Source organism: Scyliorhinus torazame, chromosome 24 (assembly GCF_047496885.1).
Source record: "Scyliorhinus torazame isolate Kashiwa2021f chromosome 24, sScyTor2.1, whole genome shotgun sequence".
Lineage (NCBI taxonomy): Eukaryota > Metazoa > Chordata > Chondrichthyes > Carcharhiniformes > Scyliorhinidae > Scyliorhinus > Scyliorhinus torazame.
In genome coordinates this window covers 18,145,767-18,170,515 of record NC_092730.1, presented here as the reverse complement: position 1 = coordinate 18,170,515, position 24,749 = coordinate 18,145,767, and the positions used below count along the sequence as shown (strand labels likewise).

The 24,749-nt window shown below is 53.3% G+C and overlaps 1 protein-coding gene across 1 annotated transcript in view; it reads right to left on the bottom strand.

Annotated features, from left to right (window-relative positions):
- Positions 1 to 15,356, bottom strand: part of LOC140400210 (neurexin-2-like) — a 2,085,493-nt gene extending 2,070,137 nt beyond the window's left edge. The window contains exon 1 of the mRNA XM_072489678.1: positions 14,552 to 15,356. Coding sequence (XP_072345779.1) covers positions 14,552 to 15,254 — 703 coding nt within the window. The 5' untranslated portion in view covers positions 15,255 to 15,356. The remainder of the gene's footprint in view (positions 1 to 14,551) is intronic.
- Between the last annotated feature and the right edge of the window lie 9,393 nt (positions 15,357 to 24,749).

Here is a 24,749-nt window from a genome sequence, read left to right as displayed (position 1 = left end):
TGCCTCGTCAACCCTCTTATGACGGTAGAATTTTTATAATTTCATGATCCGAAATGGTTGGAAAATCCTACGGGATCCACTTACCAACTCACCCCAAGTTCCCAAATGGAACACGCATCTCTGATTCAATACGAGTAGCTTGCATTTTCTTAATCTCTCTATATTATCGCCCTTTCAATAGCCTTCCCTGATAACCAAATCTCCAATTCAATAACCCCCTGGGCTAAACATGTCCATCCACCTACCCTTCACTGCTATTTTTTCATGTATTCCGCTATCAACATCCTGGGGGGTTACCATTGATCAGAAACTGAACTGGGCCCAGCCACATTAATACTGTGGCTACCAGAGCAGGTCAGAGGCTGGGAATCCTGCGGAGAGTAACTCACCTCCTGACTCCCCCCAAAGCCTGTCCACCATCTACAAGGCACAAGTCAGGAGTGTGAGGGAATACTCTCCACTCGCCTGGATGAGCGCGGCTCCCAACATCACTTGAGAAGCTCGACACCATCCAGGACAAAGCAGCCCCCGCTCGATCGACACGCTAACCGCAAACATTCGCCCCCTCCACCCCCCGACGCACAGCGGCAGCCGTGTGCATCGTCTACAAGACGCGCCGCAGCCACTCGCTCCTTCGACAGCACCTTCCAAACCCGCCACCTCTACCGTCTAGAAGGACGAGGGCAGCAGCAGACGCACGGGGAACACCACCGCCTGCAAGCTCCCCCCACTCCGAGCCGCTCGCCCTCCCGACTCGGAAATTTATCGGCCGTTCCTTCGCTGTGGCTGGGGTCAAAATCCTGGGAGCGCCCTCCCGAACAGCACTGTGGGTGTACTTACACCACACGGGGACTGCGGCGGGTCAAGATGGCGGCTCACCCACCACCTTCTCGAGGGGCAATTAGGGATGGGCAATAAACGCTGGATCTATAGCCAGCGATGGCCTCCCGTACCAGCCTCCCCGAACAGGTGCCGGAATGTGGCGACTAGGGCTTTTCACAGTAACTTCATTGAAGCCTACTTGTGACAATAAGCGATTTTCATTTCATTCATTTCAAATGATTGAAAAACAATGTGTGACAAGTGCAAACAAGATCTCCATGAATTAACAACAACCCATTGATATAGATCTCCGACATCGTAAAATGCCCCGGCTTTTCACAGAGCTCAACCTGAACCAAGTCACATTTCCTTTTTCTTAGACCTCATTTCCTTAGGCCTCAGAGACCTCGGTCTGTTCAGTGCTAAGGAAACTAAGGAAATTCGGCATGTCCACACTAACCCGTACCAACTTTTACAGATGCACCATCGAAAGCATCCTATCGGGCTGCATCACAGCCTGGGTATGGCAACTGCTCGGCCCAGGACCGCAAGAAACACCGTGAACACCGCCCAGTCCATCATACGAACCCCGCCTCCCATCCACTGACTCCGTCTACACCTCCCGCTGCCTGGGAAAGCGGGCAGCGTAGTCAAAGACCCCTCCCACCCGGCTTACTCACTCTTCCAACTTCTTCCATCGGGCAGGAGATACAGAAGTCTGAGAACACGCACGAACAGACTCAAAAACAGCTTCTTCCCCGCTGTTACCAGACTCCTAAATGACCCTCTTATGGACTGACCTCATTAACACTACACCCTGTGTGCTTCACCCGATGCCGGTGCTTATGTAGTTACATTGTGTATGTTGTGTTGCCCTATTATTTTCTTTTATTCCCTTTTCTTCTCATGTACTTAATGATCTGTTGAGCTACTCGCAGAAAAATACTTTTCTCTGTCCCTCGGTACACGTGACAATAAACAAATCCAATCCAATCCAATTATCCTTCTGTGGGTAAATGGGGGGTCGCTGAGCCGGGTCCAGTCTTTGTTGCCCGTCCCTAATTGCCCCCTTGAACCGAGTGTCTCGCTCGGGCCCATTTCAGAGGGGGGGGGGGGTTAAGAGGCGACCACATCACTGTGTGTGGGGGGGGGGGGGGGGGGGGGGGAGTGGGGGGTGTCTGGAGTCACATGTAGGCCAGACCAGGGTAAGGACGGCAGATTTTCCCCTAAAGGGGGACATTAGTGACCCAGATGTTTTTTTTTTACGACAATCGATGATCGTTGTCACGGTCGCCGTTACCGAGACCGAGCTTTATAATCCCGGATTTTATTCATCGGAGTCAAATTCCACCAGCCGGCGGGGTGGGGATTCGATCCGTGTCATAGAATCATAGAATTTACAGTGCAGGAGGCCGCCATTCGGCCCATCGAGTCTGCGCCGGCCCATGGAAAGAGCACCCTATCTAAGCTCATACACCCACCCTCGGAACGCTAACCCGGGGTGTCCCCTCTGGATTACCAGCCCAGGGACATTACCAGAATTCACCATATCCCACTGCCCCCGGTCAGGAGACATTAGGAGCGATGTCCGAAAGCTTGGGCAAGTACCTTCAAGGACACGAGAGACGTGGAGTCGCTTCGGGAGCTTAAACAACAGCCGCTGACGGTGGGGTGATTAAAATCAGGGGGGAGGGGGGGGGGGTGCGCCCGAGGCCGGGATTGCAGGAGAAGCACGGATACCCCGGAAGGCTGTGAGGACGGAAGGGATTGCAGAGAGCAAGAGAGTGGGAAGTGGTGGGCGGCGTTGGGGGGGGGGGGGAGGTTTAGCGTTGGGAGGCCACAGAAGGATTCAAAACGACGTTGAGAATTCGCGAGGCGTGGCTGGGCCAGGCTCCGACGTAGGTTCGGCCCGGGGAGCGCTGGGGTAGGCCGGAGTCAAAGGGGGCCTCCCCACGGCGGGTGCGGTGGCTGCCGAGGGCAACGGCGAGCTCAGAGTGGGGCCGTGCGCCAATTTTACCAGGGCGTGGCGGTCTGCGAGAGGCGCTGAAGCGCAACGCATCAGCCAGCGGGACTCATGTGGGGCTAGCAGCGCGCCACGTAAAGCCGGCCGGCCTCCGTGAAATAAACGGCCGGAGAATGGGCGGGTCCCTGGCCGCACTCGCGCACGGCGACCACCAGCAACGGTCGCGCCTAAAACACGGCATTGGATCCGACCCGCCAGGTAGTGCCCTCCCTGGACACCCCCCCTCGCCACTCCCCCACCAGTCCCCCCCCCCCAGCCCTCGCCGAAGGCCCCCCCCCCCCCCCCCACCCACCCCCCGGCCAGCGGCACGGCTCCCCCGACCCTCACCCCGACTGCGGCGGCGCTGTACACAGTCTGGAGCCGCCACACCGGGTTCCCGACCGCTGAGGTCACAGGTCAACCGCGCCATCGTGAACCTGGCCCATCGGGGGGGGGGGGGGGGCGGAGCATCGGGGGGAGGGCCTTCAGGTGACGCCCTGAGGCCGTCTGTGCGGCGCGAGCCGCCATGACGCCATGACGGAGCGTGCGAAACCTGCATCAACCACCCCCCCCCCCCACCCGATTTTGTCGTAGAAAGGGATTCTCCGCCAGATCGGTGATTACGACACCGGTGAATCCATCCCAGGGTGCTTCACACCAGACGCCCCCCCCCCCCCCACCTTCTGCTCTGGTGCCAGGGATCGAGAAACATCTACCGACCTGCGGCATTTCCATGAAAATGAAATGAATGAAAATCGCTTATTGTCACGAGTAGACTTCACTGAAGTTACTGTGAAAAGCCCCTAGTCGCCACATTCCGGCGCCTGTTCGGGGAGGCTGGTACCGGAATTGAACCGTGCTGCTGGCCTGCCTTGGTCTGCTTTAAAGCCAGCGATTAGCCCAGTGAGCCTAAACCATCCCCAGCAGCAATTAACCTCCAACTGACCTCGAGCATTCCACTTAGCAACAAACAGGCTCTGTGACTTTTGAAAGGGAAACGCACGCCAGTTAATCACTGCTACACCTTAGTCACAGCAGAACATGAATCAGAGTCACTGGGTGGAACTTAATCAAACCCCCCTCCCCTCCCACCAAGCAAAGTCCACTTCCCTCCCGTCCGCTCTATCCCCCGTGTCCCCATTGAGGCCCCACTTCGAACCATCGAAGATTTACAGCACAGAAGGAGATAGTTTGGCCCACCTTGTTCGTGCCAGCCCGAGGACACCTTTTCTAATCTCACCTTCCAGCACCCGGTCCATCGCCCTGTAGCTTACAGCGCTTAGGGTGCAGGTCCAGGTACTTCTTAACAAGAGTTTAGGGTCTCTGCCTCCACCACCAACTCGGGCAACAAATTCTATACTCCCACTACCCTCTGTGTAAAAAAAACACTTCCTCGTATCCCCTCTACACCTTCTGCCTCTTATCTTCAATCTACGTCCTGTTATGGGCCAGGGTTTCGAGAACCCCAAAGTGTATCATGGAGTTCACCTGACCCACAACGTTTACTAGATTGTGGTGTGGGGAGCACACGGCCCACTATACAGGTGTGGGACAGCAGAAATGGAAAAGTATTTTTTAAAGCAAAACAATGTTTATTCTTTGAACTCAAGTTAACCTTTTTAAAACATACAGTTAACATCTTAGCAACCATCAATTCAAATACAACCCCCAAAGAATACAACACTAAGTAATCCTTTAAGCTTTCCTTTTAACATCCATAAGACTTAAAACACCTTTAACCAGAAGCACATCAGGTTAACGTCACTACTGTTATTAGTTTTAAATCACCAGGATCGATTTACATTCTTTAGATTACAGAGAGAGTCATACACCTTCTGGCTGTGACTGTCCAGATCTGAAAACGAAACTAAAACACACCCTGCAGCAAACAGCCTAAAACGAAAGTAAAAAGCTGACAGACAGCCCAGCTCCACCCACTCTCTGACATCACCGATAAACCCCCCATTTCTTAAAGGTACTCTCACTACAGATATTTATATACACACCCATTTATAAACACCCATTCTTAAAGGGACTCTCACATTACGGTCCCCTGGTTCTCGAATTCTCAGCCAAGGGAAACAACTTTATCCTGTCCTTTCTATCTCTTCCCCCCCCCCCCCCCCCGGCATTATTTTGTACACCTCAACCAAGTTACCCCTCGGCCTTCTTGTTTCCGAGGAAAATAACCCCAGCCTATGCAATCTCTCCTCGTCGCCACACTTTTCGAGCCCTGGAAACATTCTTGTAAACCTCCTCCGCACTCTCTCCCAGAGCAGTAGTGTCCTTCCTGTAATGTGGTGACCAGAACTGCACTCAATACTCCGGTTGTGGCCTCACTAGTATTGTACACAATTCTAACATTATATCCTTACTTTTATATTCTATACCTCTGCCAATGAAGGAGAGCATTCCATGTGCTTACTTTACAACCTTGTCTACTTGAACTGCTGCCTTTAGGGATCTGTGTACCTGTACGCCAAGATCTGTCAGGTGAGAGTACCTTTAAGAAATGAGTGTTTATAAAATAGCTGCAGTGGATGCACCTTTAAGAAATGGGTGTTTTTCAGTAATGTCAGAGAGTGGGTGGAGCTGGGCTGTCTGTCTGCTTTTACTTTCGCTTTGGGCTGTCTGCTACAGGGTGTGTTTTTAGTTGCGTTTTGAGAGCTGGATGGTTGCAGTCACAGCGAGAAGGTGTATTAGTCTCTCTCTCTCTTCAATCTAAAGACTGTCTCCAGATCCTTTGGTGATTGAACAATAATACCTGTTTCTGTAGAGAAGTTAAACCTGATGTCTTTCTGTAAAAAGGTTGTTTTTTTTGTCTTATGGATGTTGCAAGGAAAGATTAAGAGTTACTTGTAGAGTACTGTATTCTTTGGGGGATTTATTGGTGTTGATAGTTGTTAATATGTTTACTGTGAATTTATAAAGTATTAACTGGTTTCATAAATAAACATTGTTTTAATTTAAAAGTACTTTAACTCTCTGTTGCATCACACCTGTAAAGTAGGCCCGTGTGCTCCCCATAACCACAATCTGTCCAGAAGGCTCGCCATTGGAGAACGCGACACACAAAGCCGCGCGGAAGACCCAGTGCTGCCCAGTTCAATGCCCGTGTGGCACCTATTTTCCATGGGCCTCCCCTTAAAGAGGCAACACCTACCAGCTCTCCAGAGGGGTGGACATAAACGTCACCCAAGTCTGTTCTCCCCGAGCTAAAAGTGACAATTCTTAACCTCAGGAATCTGGTCAGAGTTACCAGAAAATCTAGACTAGTGTGGATGATATGAAGACTATTCAGCCCATCGATCCTGAACTGGCTATCCCAAAGGGCAACCCAGTTAGTCCCATTCTCTCTTTCCTCCCCCCACCCTCCGCCACAAAACATTATTTAAATATTTTCCCTTCACGTCTTCTTCCCAATTCCTTTCTGAAGGCTGCGCCCTTCCCGCCACATTGTCGGACAATGCATTTTGAATCAGAAAGTCTTTCTCCTCGCGTCACCGTGTGTTCTTTTGCGAGCTTCTCAGCTTGTTTAAGCTCACCCTCTCAGCCAGACAGCTCTGAACCCCTCGGAAAGAAACTGCTCGTCTGTCTACGGACATATCGGGGTCCTCAATACTGGGGCCCCGCAAGGCTGCGTACTTAGCCCCTACTCTACTCCCTGTACATGCACGACTGTGTGGCATACTTTGGTTCCAACTCCATCTACTTGTTTGCTGACGATACGACCATAGTGGGCCGGATCTCGAATAACGACGAGTCAGAATATAGGAGGGAGATTGAGAACCTAGTGGAGTGGTGCAGCGACAACAATCTCTCCCTCAATGCCAGCAAAACTAAAGAGCTGGTCATTGACTTCAGGAAGCAAAGTACTGTACACACCCCTGTCAGCATCAACGGGGCCGAGGTGGAGATGGTTGACAGCTTCAAATTACTAGGGGTGCACATCACCAACAATCTGTCCTGGTCCACCCACGTCGACGCTACGACCAAGAAAGCACAACAGCGCCTATACTTCCTCAGGAAACTAAGGAAATTCGGCATGTCCACATTAACTCTGACCAACTTTTACAGATGCACCATAGAAAGCATCCTATCTGGCTGCATCACAGCCTGGCATGGCAACTGCTCGGCCAAGACCGCAAGAAACTACAGAGAGTCGTGAACACAGTTCAGTCCATCACACGAACCCGCCTCCCATCCATTGACTCCATCTACACCTCCCGCTGCCTGGGGAAAGCGGGCAGCATAATCAAAGACCCCTCCCACCTGCCCAATATCTTCCATCGGGCAGGACATACAGAAGTCTGAGAACACGCACGAACAGACTCAAAAACAGCTTCTTCCCCGCTGTTACCAGACCCCTAAATGATCCTCTTATGGACTGACCTCATTAACACTACACCCCTGTATGCTTCACCCGATGCCGGTGTCGATGTATTTACATTGTATACCTTGTGTTGCCCTATTATGTTTTTTCTTTTACTTTCTTTTCATGCACTTAATAACCTGTTTGAGATGTTCGCAGAAAAATACTTTTCACTGGACCTCGGTACACGTGACAGCTGCCCACAACCCTATCGGAAACCCAAGCAAACTGTTTTTTGGAAAGGTTCCTGGTACCTTAGCTCCTTCCATTCGTCACACCATCTCACCAAGCTGAGATGCAATGTCTCCAATTAACTACTCCACAGGGAGTAATTATTCCAAACAAAAATCCATCGGCCCAAACTTTTACGACGCTTTAATTGCACCACCGGCTTCCAAAAACCGGAATTGCCTTTCAAACCAGGATTTTTAAAAAACACTGCCGCAGCAGTCAAACACACATTGATCTGAAGCTTTTAATCCTTACTGCGCCAAATGCACACAATACAATATATTTGAAACTCCTACAACCATCACAAGCTGCTCAAGTATAGAATCATAGAATTTACAGTGCAGAGGGAGGCCATTTGGCCCATTGAGTCCGCACCGGCTCTTAGAAAGAGCACCCTACTTAAGTTCATGCCTCCACCCTATCCCCGTAACCCAGTAACCCCAAGTCAGGTTTTTTTTTGAACACTAAGGGGCACTTTAGCACGGCCAATCCATCCAACCTGCACATCTTTGGACACAAAGGGGCAATTTAGCATGGCCAATCCACCTAACCTGCACATCTTTGGACACTAAGGGGCAATTTAGCACGGCCAATCCATCCAACCTGCACACCAAGGGACAATTTAGCACGGCCAATCCACCTAACCTGCACATCTTTGGACACTAAAGGACAATTTAGCACGGCCAATCCACCTAACCTGCACATCTTTGGACACCAAGGGACAATTTAGCACGGCCAATCCACCTAACCGGCACATCTTTGGACACTAAAGGGCAATTTAGCATGGCCAATCCACCCAACCTGCACATCTTTGGACACTAAGGGGCAATTTAGCACGGTCAATCCACCAAACCTGCACATCTTTGGACATCAAGGGGCAATTTAGCACGGCCAATCCACCTAACCTGCACATCTTTGGACACTAAGGGACAATTTAGCACGGTCAATCCACCAAACCTGCACATCTTTGGACATCAAGGGGCAATTTACCACGGCCAATCCACCTAACCGGCACATCTTTGGACACTAAAGGGCAATTTAGCACAGCCAATCCACCTAACCTGCACATCTTTGGACACTCAGGGACAATTTAGCATGGCCAATCCACCTAACCTGCACATCTTTGGACACTAAAGGGCAATTTAGCACGGCCTATCCACCTAACCTGCACATCTTTGGACACTAAGGGGCAATTTAGCACGGCCAATCCACCTAACCTGCACATCTTTGGACACTAAGGGGCAATTTAGCACGGCCAATCCACCCCGGAGGAAACCCACGCAGGCGCCGTGAGGCAGCGGTAGGCTATATTTTGGTTCCTCACTCTTGGTGTGTTCTTGCAACGGCGAGAGGCTTGTTTGCCAGTTTTGGGATTGTATACGAATGTATATTCATGAGCTGTGCTAATCAGAGTTTATTTGGCAGTGCAGATCAGAGCTATTAGAGAGCAAAGTTCTCTCGAAGCTCGGAGCCTGAAAATGCAATCACTTGCAAAATCAATAGCTGATGTTTCCAGGTACCGACATCCGAGGAACAGGCAGCCCCGGTTAAACCATGGGAAAAACAAGCTCAGTGTCGTTGTGTCCTTCCCAAACCCCCCCCCCCCCTCCTCCGTCCCCCCCTCGCACCGTCTTGCGTCGATAAACGGCTTTCGCACGACCCGGAGTGACTTCAAATGCAAGAGAGCCAGCGACACAGCGAAAAATTGCCGCGGACTCCCGGGGTGAGAAATGTCCCCAGTGATCGGTGTCTCAGGTGAGGGGAGCGGGTGGGGGAGGGGAGGGGAGAGAAAGAGAGCGGCGGAGCGACATTTGAGCGTTCTCCCGCCCTTTCGAGTCTCTGCTCGGCTTCCGGATAGGTGAGGGGGTGTCAATAGATGCACATTGAGGACAGCAAGAAGGTTCTGCGGGATTGGGGTGGGGGGGGGGGGGGGTGTTAGGTGGGGCGGTTAGCAGGGCAGGCGACATCTGTGGAGGGAGGGGAGGGAGGAACAGAGTTGACTTTTTGAGCCAAGTATGACTCTGTTCCGGAACTCGAATGGGAGGCCAGAGAGTCAGCAAACAGCCGGAGAATTCCGGCCCAGGCTAGGAATCTGGGAAATTAACGGGGTCAACATTGAACTTGAAACGAAAGCAAAATAATGCAGGCAAGTAACAAGATTAGCAGGCGTCCAGAGGATTAACGAGATGGGATTTGCCCAGTAACAAGATTAGTAGGCGTTTAGAGACACTGAGGTACGAATGGCCATATCAGAAACATTGTTTAACCAGAGATCAATGGGGCTATACAAATGATAACTTCCGTCGACACGGAGTTTGAGAGAGGTAGACAGCAGAATCCACAGGGTGCGATATCAAAGAGCCTGACGAGTACAACTGCTCGCACCCTCATAAGGGAAGGAGGCGGGTTCGCCATCCAACAGTCAGACAAGGCAATTCCAACTACGATCCGAGCCAGTGAGGCCTGTTCCATATAACATTTCGTGCCTTGGCAGGCTGCAGATGTGAACCAGGAAAAGGCGTTTCCCAGACTTGATCACCTCAGCAAAATTGCGTGGTAACTATTAACTGGATTTGACCTAGAGAGTTACTAAGATTGGATGTTGCTTGGGAAGAGGGTGCCTCAGTGAGTTCAGGGAATGTGGGTATATTTGGGAAACATAGAACATGCAGTGCAGAAGGAGGCCGTTCGGCCCATCGAGTCTGCACCGACCCACTTAAGCCCTCACTTCCACCCTATCCCCGTAACCCAATAACCCCCCCTAACCTTTTTTGGACACGAAGGGCAATTTAGCCTGGCCAATCCACCTAACCTGCACGTCTTTGGACTGTGGGAGGAAACCGGAGCACCCGGAGGAAACCCACGCAGACACGGGGAGAACGTGCAGATTCCGCACAGACAGTGACCCAGCGGGGAATCAAACCTGGGACCCTGGGTGCTGTGAAGCCACAGTGCTAGCCACTTGTGCTATCGTGCTGCCCAACGAGAGATAACTTCAGCAAAAAACGGTGTGTTTAGTTATCAATATAATTCTCATCGTGTCTAATATTATTTTGTCATGTGTTTATTTATTTTCATTTACTTGAATGAATATTCCGTATTAATAATCTTCATTGTCACAAGTAGGCTCACATTAACACTGCAATGAAGTTACTGTGAAAATCCCCTCGTCGCCACATTCTGGCGCCTGTTCGGGTACACAGAGGGAGAATTCAGAATTCTCAGCTGGTACAGGAATTGAACCCACGCTGCTGGCCTTGTTCTGCATCACAAACCAGCTGTCTAGCCCACTGAGCTAAACCAGCGCCTGGTCTGGTTCCTCACATAATTCCAAACAAATAGACCACTAAGAACCAATGTTCCAAGCTCTCCTTCGGAGTTTTGAGACATTTTTATAAATGACCTGGAGGAGGGCGTAGAAGGATGGGTGAGTAAATTTGCAGATGACACTAAAGTCGGTGGAGTTGTGGACAGTGCGGAAGGATGTTACAAGTTACAGAGGGACATAGATAAGCTGCAGCGCTAGGCTGAGAGGTGGCAAATGGAGTTCAATGCAGAAAAGTGTGAGGTGATTCATTTTGGAAGGAATAACAGGAAGACAGAGTACTGGGCTAATGGTAAGATTCTTGGCAGTGTGGATGAGCAGAGAAATCTCGGTGTCCATGTACATAGATCCCTGAAAGTTGCCACCCAGGTTGAGGGGGTTGTTAAGAAGGCGTACGGTGTGTTAGCTTTTATTGGTAGAGGGATTGAGTTTCGGAGCCATGAGGTCATGTTGCAGCTGTGCAAAACTCTGGTGCGGCCGCATTTGGAGTATCGCGTGCAATTCTGGTCGCCGCATTCTAGGAAGGATGTGGAAGCATTGGAAAGGGTGCAGAGGAGATTTACCAGAATGTTGCCTGGTCTGGAGGGAAGATCTTATGAGGAAAGGCTGAGGGACTTGAGGCTGTTTTCGTTAGAGAGAAGGTTAAAAGGTGACTTAATTGAGGCATACAAGATGATCAGAGGATTAGATAGGGTGGACAGTGAGAGCCTTTTTCCTCGGATGGTGATGTCTAGCACGAGGGGACATAGCTTTAAATTGAGGGGAGATCGATTTAGGACAGATGTCAGAGGTAGGTTCTTTACTCAGAGAGTAGTAAGGGCGTGGAATGCCCTGCCTGCAACAGTAGCGGACTCGCCAACACTAAGGGCATTCAAATAGTCATTGGATAGACATGTGGCGATAAGGGAATAGTGTAGATGGGCTTTAGATGGTTTCACAGGTCGGTGCAACATCGAGGGCCGAAGGGCCTGTACTGCGCTGGAATGTTCTATGTTCTATGTTCTCTTGTGGGTAACATCAGCTGGGTCCTCAACAATCAATATTTAAAAAGTAGAAAAATATTCTGCTGTTCTATTCTTATTACTGAGATGAAGGCACCAGGGTCAATCTTCCCTTCGTCCTGCACAGGCAACTGGAAGTGACATTCCGTCCGAGAGGCGATCGATACCCAGGACTAAGGTAAAAGGTTACCTTAGGTGGCACGGTAGCACAGTGGTTAGCGCTGTCACTTCACAGCGCCAGAGTCCCGGGTGCGATTCCCCAGCTCGGGTCACTGTCTGTGCGGAGTCTGCACGTTTTCTTCCCCCCCCCCCCCCCCCCCCCCCCGGTGTCTGCATGGGTTTCCTCCGGGTGCTCCGGTTTCCTCCCACAAGTCCCGAAAGACGTGCTGTTGGGTGAATTGGACATTCTGAATTCTCCCTCCGTGTACCCGAACAGGCGCCGGAGTGTGGCGACGAGGGGATTTTCACAGTAACTTCATTGCAGCGTTAATGTAAGCCTACTTGTGACAATAAAAATTATTATTATTATTAAAGAGGGTCTTGCACAAGATACAATGCAAGAGGATTCTGCTGGGTAATGCAGAGCATGGTGCTAGATTCAGGTCCCACACCATCTTCCATATCAGATCAGAGATGGACTGTAGATTACCCAGACTGTATACAAGAGTACCACTTTGTGTTACACAGGGTACAGTATCAGAGCCCACATTTGGAGTGGAGAGGTCAGACTGTCTTCTGAACCTTACTCAAGAACAGCTTCTTCCTGCTGCCATCAGACTTTTGAATGGACCCACCTCGTGTTAAGTTGATCTTTTCTCTACACCTTGCTATGACTGTAACATTATATTCTGCAGTCTCTCCTTCCTTCCCTATGCACGGTATGCATTGTTTGTACAGCATGCAAGAAACAATACTTTTCACTGTATACACGTGACAATAATAAATCAAATTTTTTTAAAAGGAATCAGCTTTGGAGGAGGTTGGCGCGACTGATTGTCTGGCAGTGGGTTAGCCAGGGACAGTGTTCTGCCTGACAGGTCAGTGACTGGTTCCTGCGTGTTGGAGTTTAGAAAGAGGATCTCATAGAAACATATAAAATTCAAACAGGTTAGACAGGGTAGATTCAGAAAGAATGTTCCTGATGGTGGGGGGAGTCCAGAACTAGGGGTCATAGTTTGAGGGTCAGGGGGTAAACCTTTTAGGACTGAGGTGAGGAGAAATTTCTTCATCCAGAGAGAGGGGTGAATCTGTGGAATTCGCTGCCGCAAAAAGTAGTGGAGGCCAAAACGCTGTGTCATTTCGAGAAGGAATTTGATACAGCTCTTGGGGGCTAAAGGGATCGAGGGATATGGGGGAGCGGTGGGATCAGGGTTTTGAACTCGATGGTCAGCCAGGATCATAATGAATGGGGGGGGGCAGGCTCGAAGGGCCGAACGGCCTCCTCCTGCTTCTGTTTTATGTGTTTCTATGTTTCTGAGCGAGCTCGGCAGAAGTGGTCCGACCTTGGAAAGTCATAGTACGGAATCTCTACACTGCAAGGAGACCATTCGGCCTATCGAGTCTGCACCGACACACCGCCTGCGTCCACACACCTCTCCACTCCAAACATGCGCTCTAATACCATACCCTGGGTAACACAAAGTGGTACTCTGGTATGTAGTCCGGGTAATCCTCAAAACGAGAAGCAATTCCCTTCCTCCGCTCATCTCTCTCTCTCTCGTTCCCTTACTGAAAGAGCTTCTCTACTGTTCTGAATGCAGAGTGTTCCGGGCACATCCTTTGCTGTGAACCTGAAATGATGCTGAGTCTGCAGAGAAAGTAGGTGACCTTTCCAGAGAAAACCATCTCAGGTCTGGAAGGAAGAAGTACCAAATTGAAAGTCTGAACACTGGAAAGACTTTAACTGGAAGTCAACCCCAAGGATCAAAGATTCTAATTTTTTGATCATATAAACGTTTAGCTTCCCTCTCAATCCCTTCTTTGTTGTGTGCATACATGCGTGTGTGTGTCTGAGTGTGAAAATGTGTGTAAGTGTGTGTGTAAGTATATGTGTAAGTGTGTGTGTGTAAGTGTACGTGTGTGTGTGAGTGTGTGTGTGTGTAAGTGTATGTGTAAGCGTGTGTGTGTAAGTGTGTGTGTGTAAGCGTATGTGTGTAAGTGTATGTGTAAGTGTGTGTGTAAGTGTAAGCGTGTGTGTAAGTGTAAGCGGGTGTGTGTAAGTGTGTGTGTGTGTAAGTGTAAGTGTATGTGCAAGTGTGTGTGTGCAAGTGTGTGTGTGTAAGTGTGTGTATGTAAGTGTGAGTGTGTAAGTGTGTGTGTGTAAGTGTATGTGCAAGTGTGTGTGTGTGTAAGTGTGTGTGTGTAAGTGTGAGTGTGTAAGTGTGTGTGTGTAAGTGTATGTGCAAGTGTGTGTGTGTAAGTGTGTGTGTGTAAGTGTGAGTGTGTAAGTGTGTGTGTGTAAGTGTATGTGCAAGTGTGTGTGTGTAAGCGTGTGTGTGTGTGTAAGTGTATGGTCAAGTGTGTGTGTGTGTAAGTGTGTGTGTGATGTATAGAGAGTAGGGGTAGTTCGAAAAGGGGGCAGGGGATTGGGAAAGGGTTATTAGATAATCAGTTACATTATTTTTTTGTCAAGAGCCTCGGGCATCATATTTTACCCGTGCTGGGGCTTCGGGTCAAGTGGAACTGGAATTGACCGTGCGACAGCCCGGGAAAGGTCACAGCGGCATTCTGCTGGGTACTTCAAATGCAGGCAATTCAACACTCAAGAGAGGAATTAAAAAGTTGAAGCGGGCACCTACCTTCGCTACACAGCGTCCCTTCGTAACCCGTCTCTGTGCAGTCACACACCACCTTGCTGTTAATCACGGAGCAGACGCCTCCGTTCAGGCAGGGGTTCTGCTTGGAGCACAGATATTCCATATCGTTCTGAATCCCTTGGCTGCCCAGCAGGACGGGGGGCGTGTCCCCCACCTTCAGGTTGGCGATCAGGCCTTTGAAGGGCAGCTCGTACTTCACGGTGCTGGAGGTCAGGGTGGAAAGGCGCACGTCGGGCGGGATGCCGCCGACGAAGAGGTCGCTGGCCACCGTCATGTCTCTCCTCTTAGATTTCACCTGCGCCGCCTTGGCCTCCGCGTCGACCACCAGCATGGTCTCCCGGTAGTTGCGAGTCAGAAGGACCATGTGCCAGCGGTCGTCGTTGACCCTGGCGTCGGTGTGCAGCGTGGCCGGCTCCACGCAGAAGATGGTGAAGCGCAGCCGGAGGCGGCTGTCGACGATCATGAGCTCCAGGAAGTCGCAGTAGCCGCCGTCGTCCACGTAGAGGAGCAGCGCCTTGGAGGCGTTGGTCTTGAGGCTGAAGCTGAGCTCGCCCTGCGAGCCCCCGTCCCACCGGGCGTACCGGGCCCACTGCCCCGCCGCCCCCCCGAACTCCAGGGCGGCGTTCAGGCCGACGGTGCACACCAGGAGGACCGCCAGGCACAGCAGCTTGGCCTCGGCCGCCATCTTCGGCCGCGGCGTCGCGCTCTCAGTCCCCCAACGCTCAGCTCGGCGGAAAACCCTGGGTTAGGGAGGACCGCTTCTACGCATTCAGGCACCTCCTCTGCAGCCCCCCCACCCCCTCCCACCCACCCCGCCACCCCCCCCCCCAACCCCCCACCCCCCCCTCCTGTCGGAAATCCCCCACGTCCGGTCGCGGTGTTGCCTCGGCGTCGGCCCCTTCCCGGGCGCTCGTGTCCGACGGAGATTGGCACGGCGTTTTCCCCGCAACAGCTCCGGTGGCCCGGAATGGGCTCGGCGGCGCCCGTCACGAGCTCCGCAGGGCGGCCGGCTGCTGCGAGGTCGCCCGGGGGGGGCCCGGAGGTCGCCGCAAATTTATCTCGCCGGCCTCGCAAAAAATCCTTTTGGCTTTCTCCATACAAACGAGCCCCGGCGGTGCAGAGACAAAGACGTTGGGGCCCTGTCGCTCCCGTGCGTGTATATCTTCGTTTCTTTGACCGCCGCCCGTCTCGTCCGGCGGCGGGACGGGGCGTTTTGCGGGGCGGGAAACGCTCGCCGCTTAAGCCGGAGCCGGGCGCATCCTCACGGCGGCACGAAGCATTGCCCCCCCGACCTCGGAACTCGCCCCAGAGGCCCTCCGCGGCTAAGGACGTGGCCCAGACGGACGGCGAGCGAGAAAATTGGAGAGACGGCGGGGAGCGGAGGCGGTGGGGGGGTGGGGGGGGGGGGTGGAGATCACGTCGGCTGGCTCTGCTGCGCTCCCGAATCCATCGCGGCCACTGTTACGCTGTGGACGCCTTGCCTCACACCCTAGGCCTCTCTTTGCAAACGTTCCCGGGTGACCCTTTCTCCGTCAGACCTGCACGGGAAGAGAAAAAAAAAGAACAGGGCAATTAATTACCCGCCGGTGAAAACAATTAATTCATCGTTTGTTAATTACCGCTCGCGTGGAAACAAACCTCGAGGGATCCCGTCTGCGCTCCTAATCGGAGTGACCCACGGTTCCCCACCGAAACATCCCCCCCACCCCCCCCCCCACCCCCGCCCGCCCGCAGCCCCCTCCACCTCACGCGGTCTTGTATTACGCGGATCGAGACGCGCCGCGGATCTCCCTCTGCACCTCGTCCTGCCCAGGTCAAACTTGACGCCCCCTCCCGAAACCCGCCCTCTGTAACGCACCCCGACAGGCCCTGGGTTAAGCCGACAGGATACATACAGTTCGGGCCAGCATTCTCATTTCCCCATTGCCACCGGAGTTTAGTTTTACGGCGTACAAGACCAGTTTGGACCAGTCACTCTAATAAACCAGAGAGGACTAGCGCTCGATCAAAAGTTATAGGGAGGGAGGGAGGGTGGGGGCAAAATATGCTCGTACAATCCCTGTCGACAGGCTGCCAGAGACCCCGCCCCTCCCCCCAACCTCAAACCCCCCCCCCCCTTTCTGGAAATACTGACATGCTTCACGTGGCCTAAGCAGTGGCCCCATGAGTAAAGACTGCCAAGCACCTGGAGAGAGAGAGACTGAGACAGAGACAGAGAGAGAGAGACAGAGAGAGACACACACACACACACACACACAGAGAGAGAGACAGTGAGAGAGACAGAGAGAGAGACAGAGAGGCACAGACAGGGAGTGAAAGACACACAGAGAGACTGAGGCACGATCAATTTGGCTGGAGACAAAGTTGAATTCAAACTGAGGCTTTATTAGTATCTGAAGTGTGGCCTCCTACAGCAGCTGACAAAATGGCTGCAAGCTGGAGGCCACGCATATTCATAACCCGGCTCCTGGGCAGAGCTAGCATGCAGGGGCCCAGGTGAACCTGAAGTGCAGGTTCTACCGTACAACCCTTAATATAGGAACACAGTGGTTTACCACATTCACCCCCTGTTAAAATTGAGTCTGGCGGGGATGGTGGATAACTGTATACAACTCGCAATCTTTAATATTTACAGAACAGTGAAAAAAATGTCTCTGGTCATCCGGTGGGCCGGTCAGAGGTTCAGCCGGTCCGGCGCGTTGATCGTCCTCTGGGATCGACGAAGTGGAGCCGGCGATGTTGGTGCTGTCGTGGTCGAAGTTGACTCCGGGAGCGTGCCGAAATCCTCTTCATCAACGGGGGTGGGCAGGAGGAGGACGGACGGTCCTGGGGCGGGTGATGGGGGTGGCGCCGGGGGCGGTGCGGGGGTGGAACTGCTGGTGCCAGGTCCCTGAGGGAGACGGTATCCTGGCGGCCGTCGGGGAACGCCATGTAGGCGTACTGTGGGTTTGCGTGGAGCAGGTGCACCCTTTCCACCAACGGATCCGCCTTGTGGAGCCGCACATGTTTACGGAGAAGCACAGTTCCCGGAGCTGTGAGCCAAGTCGGGAGCGATACCCCGGATGTGGGCTTCCTGGGGAAGGCAAATAGCCGTTCATGCGGTGTACTGTTAGTAGCAGTGCAAAGTAATGAGCGAATGGAATGTAGTGCATCAGGGAGGACCTCTTGCCAGCGGGAGGCCGGGAGATTTCTGGACCATAGGGCCAGCTGGACGGCCCTCCATACCGTCCCATTCTCCCTTTCTACCTGTCCGTTTCCCCGGGGGTTGTAGCTCGTTGTCCTGCTGGAGGCGATACCCCTGCTGAGCTGGAACTGACGTAGCTCATCTCTCATAAATGAGGATCCCCTGTCACTGTGGATGTAGGCGAGGAAGCCAAACAGAGTGCAGATAGAATTAAGGGCTTTAATGATGGTGGCAGACGTCATGTCGGGGCATGGGATGGCGAAGAGAAAACGGGAGTATTCATCGATCACACTGAGGAAATAAGTGTGTCGGTCGGAGGAGGGGAGGGGGCCTTTGAAATCCACGCTGTGGCATCAAAGGGGCGGGAGGCCTTCACCAGGTGCGCGCGGTCCGGCCGGTAGAAGTGCAGTTTGCACTCCGCACAGACCTGGCAGTCCTTGGTGATCGTCCTTACTTCCTCGACGGAGTAGGGCAAATTTCGTGCCTCAATGAAGTGGTACAACCGAGTGACCCCTGGGTGACAAAGGCTGTCGTGCAGGGTCCAGAGTCGGTCTACCTGTGCGCTGGCACATGTACCTCGGGATAGGGCGTTTGGGGGCTCGTTGAGTTTGCCAGGGCGATACTTAATCTCGTAGTTGTAGGTGGAGAGCTCGATTCTCCACCGCAAGATTTTGTCATTTTTGATCTTGCCCCGCTGTGTGTTGTTGAACATGAAGGCTACCGACCGTTGGTCAGTGAGGAGAGTGAATCTCTTGCCGGCCAGGTAATGCCTCCAATGTCGCACAGCCTCAACGATAGCTTGGGCCTCCTTTTCGACGGATGAGTGCCGGATTTCGGAGGCATGGAGGGTGCGGGAAAAGAATGCCACTGGCCTGCCTGCCTGGTTGAGGGTGGCGGCAAGGGCGACGTCCGATGCGTCGCTTTCTACTTGGAAAGGAAGTGTTTCGTCTACAGCGTGCATTCCAACTTTGGCAATATCAGCTCTGATCCGGGCGAAAGCCTGTTGGGCCTCGGCCGTCAGGGGGAAATGAGTGGACTGTATGAGTGGGCGGGTCTTGTCCGCATAGTTTGAGCGTAATATGAGAAGAACCCCAGGCAGCGTTTGAAGGCCTTGGGCCAGTGGGGGAGGGGAAGCTCCATGAGGGGGCGCATGCAGTCGGGATCGGGCCCCAGAACTCCGTTTTGGACCACATAGCTGAGGATGGCTAAGCGGTTTGTACGGAACACACACTTCTCCTTGTTATAGGTGAGGTTGAGAGCGGTGGTGCGGAGAAATTTAGCGAGGTTGGCGTCGTGGTCCTGCTGATCATGGCCGCAGATGGTCACATTGTCTAGGTACGAAAACGTGGCCCGCAAGCCGTACCAGTCGACCATTCGGTCCATCTCCCTTTGGAAGACCGAAACCCCATTGGTGACACCGAAGGGGACCCTAAGGAAGTGATATAGCCGGCCGTCTGCCTCGGAGGCGGTGTATGGCCGGTCCGATTTACGGATGAGGAGCTGGTGGTAAGCGGATTTCAGGTCCACCGTTGAGAAGACCCGGTACTGTGCAATCTGGTTAACCATGTCAGATATGCGTGGGAGGGGGTACGCGTCGAGTTGCGTGTACCTTTTGATGGTCTGGCTGTAGTCTACGACCATTCGGTTTTTCTCCCCAGACTTAACCACCACCACTTGAGCTCTCCAGGGGCTGTTGCTGGCCTCGATGATGCCTTCCTGAAGCAACCGCTGGACCTCGGACCTGATGAAGACCTTATCCTGGGTGCTGTACCGTCTGCTCCTGGTGGCGATGGGTTTGCAATCTGGAGTTAGATTGGCAAGAGGGAAGGAGGATCGACCTTTAGGGTCGCGAGGCCGCACACAGTGAGGGGTGGTAAGGGTCTGCCGAATTTAAGGGTCAGGCTCTGGAGGTTGTACTGAAAATCCAGGCCGAGGATAGGTGCAGCGCAGAGGTTAGGGAGGGCGTAGAGGCGAAAACCGTGGAACTCTACGCCTTGGACTGTGAGCCTGACCGTGCAGTACCCCAGGATCGCTACGCGATGGGATCTGGAGGTCAGGGAGATACTTTGATTGGTAGGGTGTACTTTAAGGGAGCAGCACCTTACTGTATTTGGATGTACAAAGCTCTCGGTGCTCCCGGAGGCAGGAGGTCACGTGGCCGTTGACTTTCACGCTGGTGGATGCGTTGGTCAGAGTGTGTGGTCTGGACTGGTCGATTGCCATGGATGCGAGTCGTGTTTGGTCGTCGGGTAGTGAGGCGGCCGCTGGGTCGGGGTCCTGAAACGCCGTTGGTCTCCATGTGCTGCGGGGTGGACAAGATGGCGTTGCCCGGAGGTCCTGGGGGTCACAAAATGGCGGCGCCCATGGAACGCACGTTGCGGGGGTGGAGCAAGATGGCAGCGCCCATGAAACGCACGTGTTGTGCGGGGGAGAAGATGGCGGCGCCCATTGCTCGCACATGGCCTGGGGAGGAGGGGGGGCTAGCAGCGTCCATTGTCCATGACCAGGGGGGGTGACCGCTGCCGCTGAGCGGGCCTGGCACACCGCTGCGTAGTGGCCCTTCTCCCCGCAGGCCTTACAAAGGGCAGCGCGGGCTGGGCAGCGTTGGCGGGGGTGTCTTTGTTGGCCGCAAAAATAGCATCGGGGCCCCCCGGAGATCACTGGCTGGCGCGTAGCGCAGGCGTATTGGGTGGGTAGCGCCCCCGCTGGGGCGGCTGCCTGTGGGGCCCATGAAGCATAGGAGGAGTGGGGCGTGCGGTTGGGGGCGTAGGACTGTACATTGCGCAGGGCGACCGTCATGGAAAGCGCTCGTGTTTTAGTCTCTGCGAGGTTGCGCGTGGCCCCTTCTAGGAGCCGCTGCCTGATAACTTCGGATCCAATCCCAGTTACAAAAACGTCCCTCAGAAGGAGATCTGAGTGCTCCTTAGCTGTAACGTCCTGGCAGTCACACTCCCAAACTAATGGGATCAGGGCCCTCCAGAAGTCCTCGATTGACTCACCAGGTAGTTGAGTACGCGTTGCGAGCGCGTGTCTGGCGAAGAGCGTGTTCGTCTTCTGCTCGTAATTCTCTTTGAGGGACTTCCGGTTGCGGCGATGACCAGCTAAGCCGCACGTTTCGGCACCTCCCGTTTCAACGGACTTTTGGGCTCTTATCGGGAGCCCCAACGGAAATTTTTTACGGCCAAACCCAGTGTGAGGCGACAAAGGAAGGAGTCCCCCCGGGTATGGATGGAAAGAAGCGATAGTAGTGGCCAGATTGCGGAGGATCCTCTGGAGCAGCGGCAGAGAAGAGAAGGGAGAAGCAAGATGGCGGCTGAGGGAGCCCAGATGGTATGGGGCCCGGAACAGCAGGAGTTCCTCCGACGATGTGTGGAGGAGCTCAAGAAGGAGGTGCTGGCGCCGATGTTGCTGGCGATTGAGGGATTGAAGGAGACGCAAAAGACCCAGGTGATGGAGCTCCGTGGAGTGAAGGCAAAGGCAGCCGAAAATGAAGATGAGGTACAGGGCTTGGTGGTGAAGACGGAGACGCACGAGGCATAAGAGGTGCATAGAAAGGCTGGAAGCCCTGGAAAATAGCTCGAGGAGGAAGAATCTAAGGATTTTGGGTCTTCCCGAAGGGACAGAGGGAGCTGATGTTGGGGCGTATGTGAGTACGATGCTCCATACTTTAATGGGAGCTGAGGCCCCGACGGGCCCCCTGGAAGTGGAGGGAGCATACCGGGTCCTCGTGAGAAGACCAAAGGCAGGGGAAATACCTCTAGCAATAGTGGTGAGGTTCCACCGCTACAAGGACAGGGAGATGGTCCTGAGATGGGCTAAGAAGACACGGAGTAGCAGGTGGGAGAACGCGGTGATCACCGTGTATCAAGATTGGGGTGCGGAGGTGGCGAGAAGGAGGGCGAGTTTCAATCGGGCCAAGGCGGTGCTCCACAGGAAGAAAGTAACATTTGGAATGGTGCAGCCGGGTTACACACCAGGGCAAACACCACTACTTTGAGACGGCAGAGGAGGCGTGGACATTTATTCAAGAAGAGAAGTTGGACTAATTTGAGGAATTGATGTTTGGAAAGAAGTAGCGAGGTGGTGGCAAAGAAATGCAAAGGGGGGAGAGGGGGAGGGTTTATCTGTAAAAATGTTAGACGGGAGAATTTTTTTTCTTCCCCCCCCCCCGAGCGGGTTTTTTTCCCACGCTATGGAAATTGCGGCGGGAAATGTGGGCGCAGGAAAGAAGGGGGCTTCACACGCAGGGAGGCGAAGGGTAAACGGGGGAAGCCGAGGTCAGCCAGAGTTTGCTGACTCCCGGAAGCAATATGGGGGAGCAATCAAGCTAGAAGGGAATCTAGCGGGGGGGGGGGGGGGGCTGACTGGGTTGCTGCTGCTGCTGAGGGTAAGGGGGACCTGATACGGGATGGGATGGTCAGGACGGGAGGGCGCCGTCTGGGGGACAAACGGGTGCGTGGGACCCGGGTGAGGAGCTGGTTTAAAAATGGGGATGGCTAGTCGACGATGGGGGGGGGGGGGGTAAAGGGCCCCCCAACCCGGTTGATCACGTGGAACGTGAGAGGGCTGAATGGGCCGATTAAGAGGGCAAGGGTATTTGCGCACCTAAAGAGACTGAAGGCGGATGTGGTTATGCTTCAGGAGACGCACCTGAAATTGGCGGATCAGGTCAGATTAAGGAAAGGATGGGTGGGACAGGTATTCCACTCAAGGCTTAGATACGAAAAATAGAGGGGTGGCAATACTGGTGGGGAAACGGGTATCATTTGAGGCTAAGACCATAGTGGTGGACAGTGGGGGCAGGTCCGTGATGGTGAGTGGCAGATTGCAAGGTGAGGCGGTGGTGCTGGTGAACGTATATGCCCCGAACTGGGATGACACGGGTTTTATGAAGCGTATGTTGGGGCGCATCCCGGACCTAGAGATGGGAAATTTGGTAATGGGGGGGGGACTTCAACACGGTGCTGGACCCAGGGCTGGACGGTCCAGATCTAGGACCGGGAGGAGGCCGGCAGCGGCCAGGGTGCTTAAGGGGTTTATGGAGCAGATGGGAGGAGTAGATCCCTGGAGATTTGCTAGACCGAGGAGTAAAGAGTTTTCCTTCTTCTCCCACGTCCATAAAGTATACTCCCGGATAGACTTTTTTGTCCGAGGAAGGGCGCTGATCCCGAAAGTGGTAGGAACGGAATATTCGGCTATAGCCGTTTCAGATCACGCCCCATATTGGGTGGATCTGGATCTAGGAGAGGAGAAGGAGCAGCGCCCACTTTGGAGACTAGACATGGGACTGTTGGCGGACGAGGGGGTATGTGGAAGGGTGAGGGGATGTATTGAAAGATACCTAGAGGTCAATGATGATGGAGCGGTCCAGGTGGGAGTAGTATGGGAGGCGCTGAAGGCTGTGGTTAAGGGGAGCTGATTTCCATAAGAGCCCACAGGGGGAAACAAGAGGGTAAAGAAAGGGAGAGACTGATTGGGGAGATTCTGAGGGTGGATAGGCAATATGCGGAGGCCCCGGATGAAGGGCTATACAGGGAAAGACGGAGACTACAGACGGAGTTTGACCTGCTGACCACAGGTAAGGCGGAGACGCAGTGGAGGAAGGCACAGGGAATACAATACGAATATGGGGAAAAGGCGAGCCGATTCTGGCCCAACAACTTAGGAAGAGGGGGGCGGCGAGAGAGATCGGAGGAGTTAGGGACGGGGAGGGAAGGATGGAGCAGAGAGCGGGGAGGGTGAACGGGGTGTTTAAGTCATTTTATGAGAGGCTGTATAAGTCCCAACCCCCGGAGGGGAAAGAGGGAATGATACACTTCCTGGACCAGCTGGAGTTTCCGAGGGTTGAGGAGCAGGAGGTGGCAGGTTTGGGAGCGCAGATTGAGGTGGAGGAGGTGATTAAAGGAATTGGGAACATGCAGGCAGGAAAGGCCCCGGGACCAGATGGGTTCCCGGTGGAATTTTACAGGAAATATGTGGACCTACTGGCCCCACTCCTGACGAGAACCTTCAATGAGGCTAAGGAAAGGGGGGACACTACCCCCGACAATGTCGGAGGCGACGATATCGTTGATCCTGAAACAAGACAAAGACCCGCTGCAGTGCGGGTCATACAGGCCCATCTCCCTCCTAAATGTAGATGCCAAGTTACTAGCCAAAGTGCTGGCGACAAGGATAGAGGACTGTGTCCCAGGGGTGATACATGATGACCAGACAGGGTTTGTAAAAGGGAGGCAACTGAATGCCAATATACGAAGGTTGCTGGGGGTGATGATGATGCCCCCACCGGAGGGGGAGGCGGAGATAGTGGTGGCGATGGATGCAGAGAAGGCATTTGATAGAGTGGAGTGGGACTACCTGTGGGAGGTACTGAAGGGATTTGGATTTGGAGAGGGGTTCATCAGATGGGTTCAGCTCCTGTACGGGGCCCCGGTGGCAAGCGTGGTTACAAACAGGCAACGATCCGACTATTTCTGATTACATAGGGGCACAAGACAGGGGTGCCCCATGTCCCCGTTACTGTTCACGTTGGCAATCGAGCCATTGGCCATAGCGCTGAGAGGCTCTAAGAAGTGGAGGGGGGTGCTCAGAGGAGGAGAGGAACATCGGGTGTCATTATATGCGGATGATTTGCTGCTATATGTGGCGGACCCAGTGGAGGGGATGCCAGAGATAATGCAGACACTCAGGGGGTTTGGAGAGTTCTCGGGATATAAATTGAATATGGGAAAGAGTGAACTTTTTGTGATGCACCCCAGGGAAAAGGGCAGGGGAATAGACGATCTGCCGCTGAGGAGAGTAGCAAGGGATTTTCGATATCTAGGGATCCAGGTGGCCAGGAACTGGGGAACCTTGCATAAACTTAACTTGACGCGACTGGTAGAGCAGATGGAGGAGGACTTTAAGAGGTGGGACATGGTGCCCCTGTCATTGGCGGGCAGAGTGCAGGCGGTTAAAATGGTGGTCCTCCCGAGGTTTCTTTTCGTGTTTCAGTGC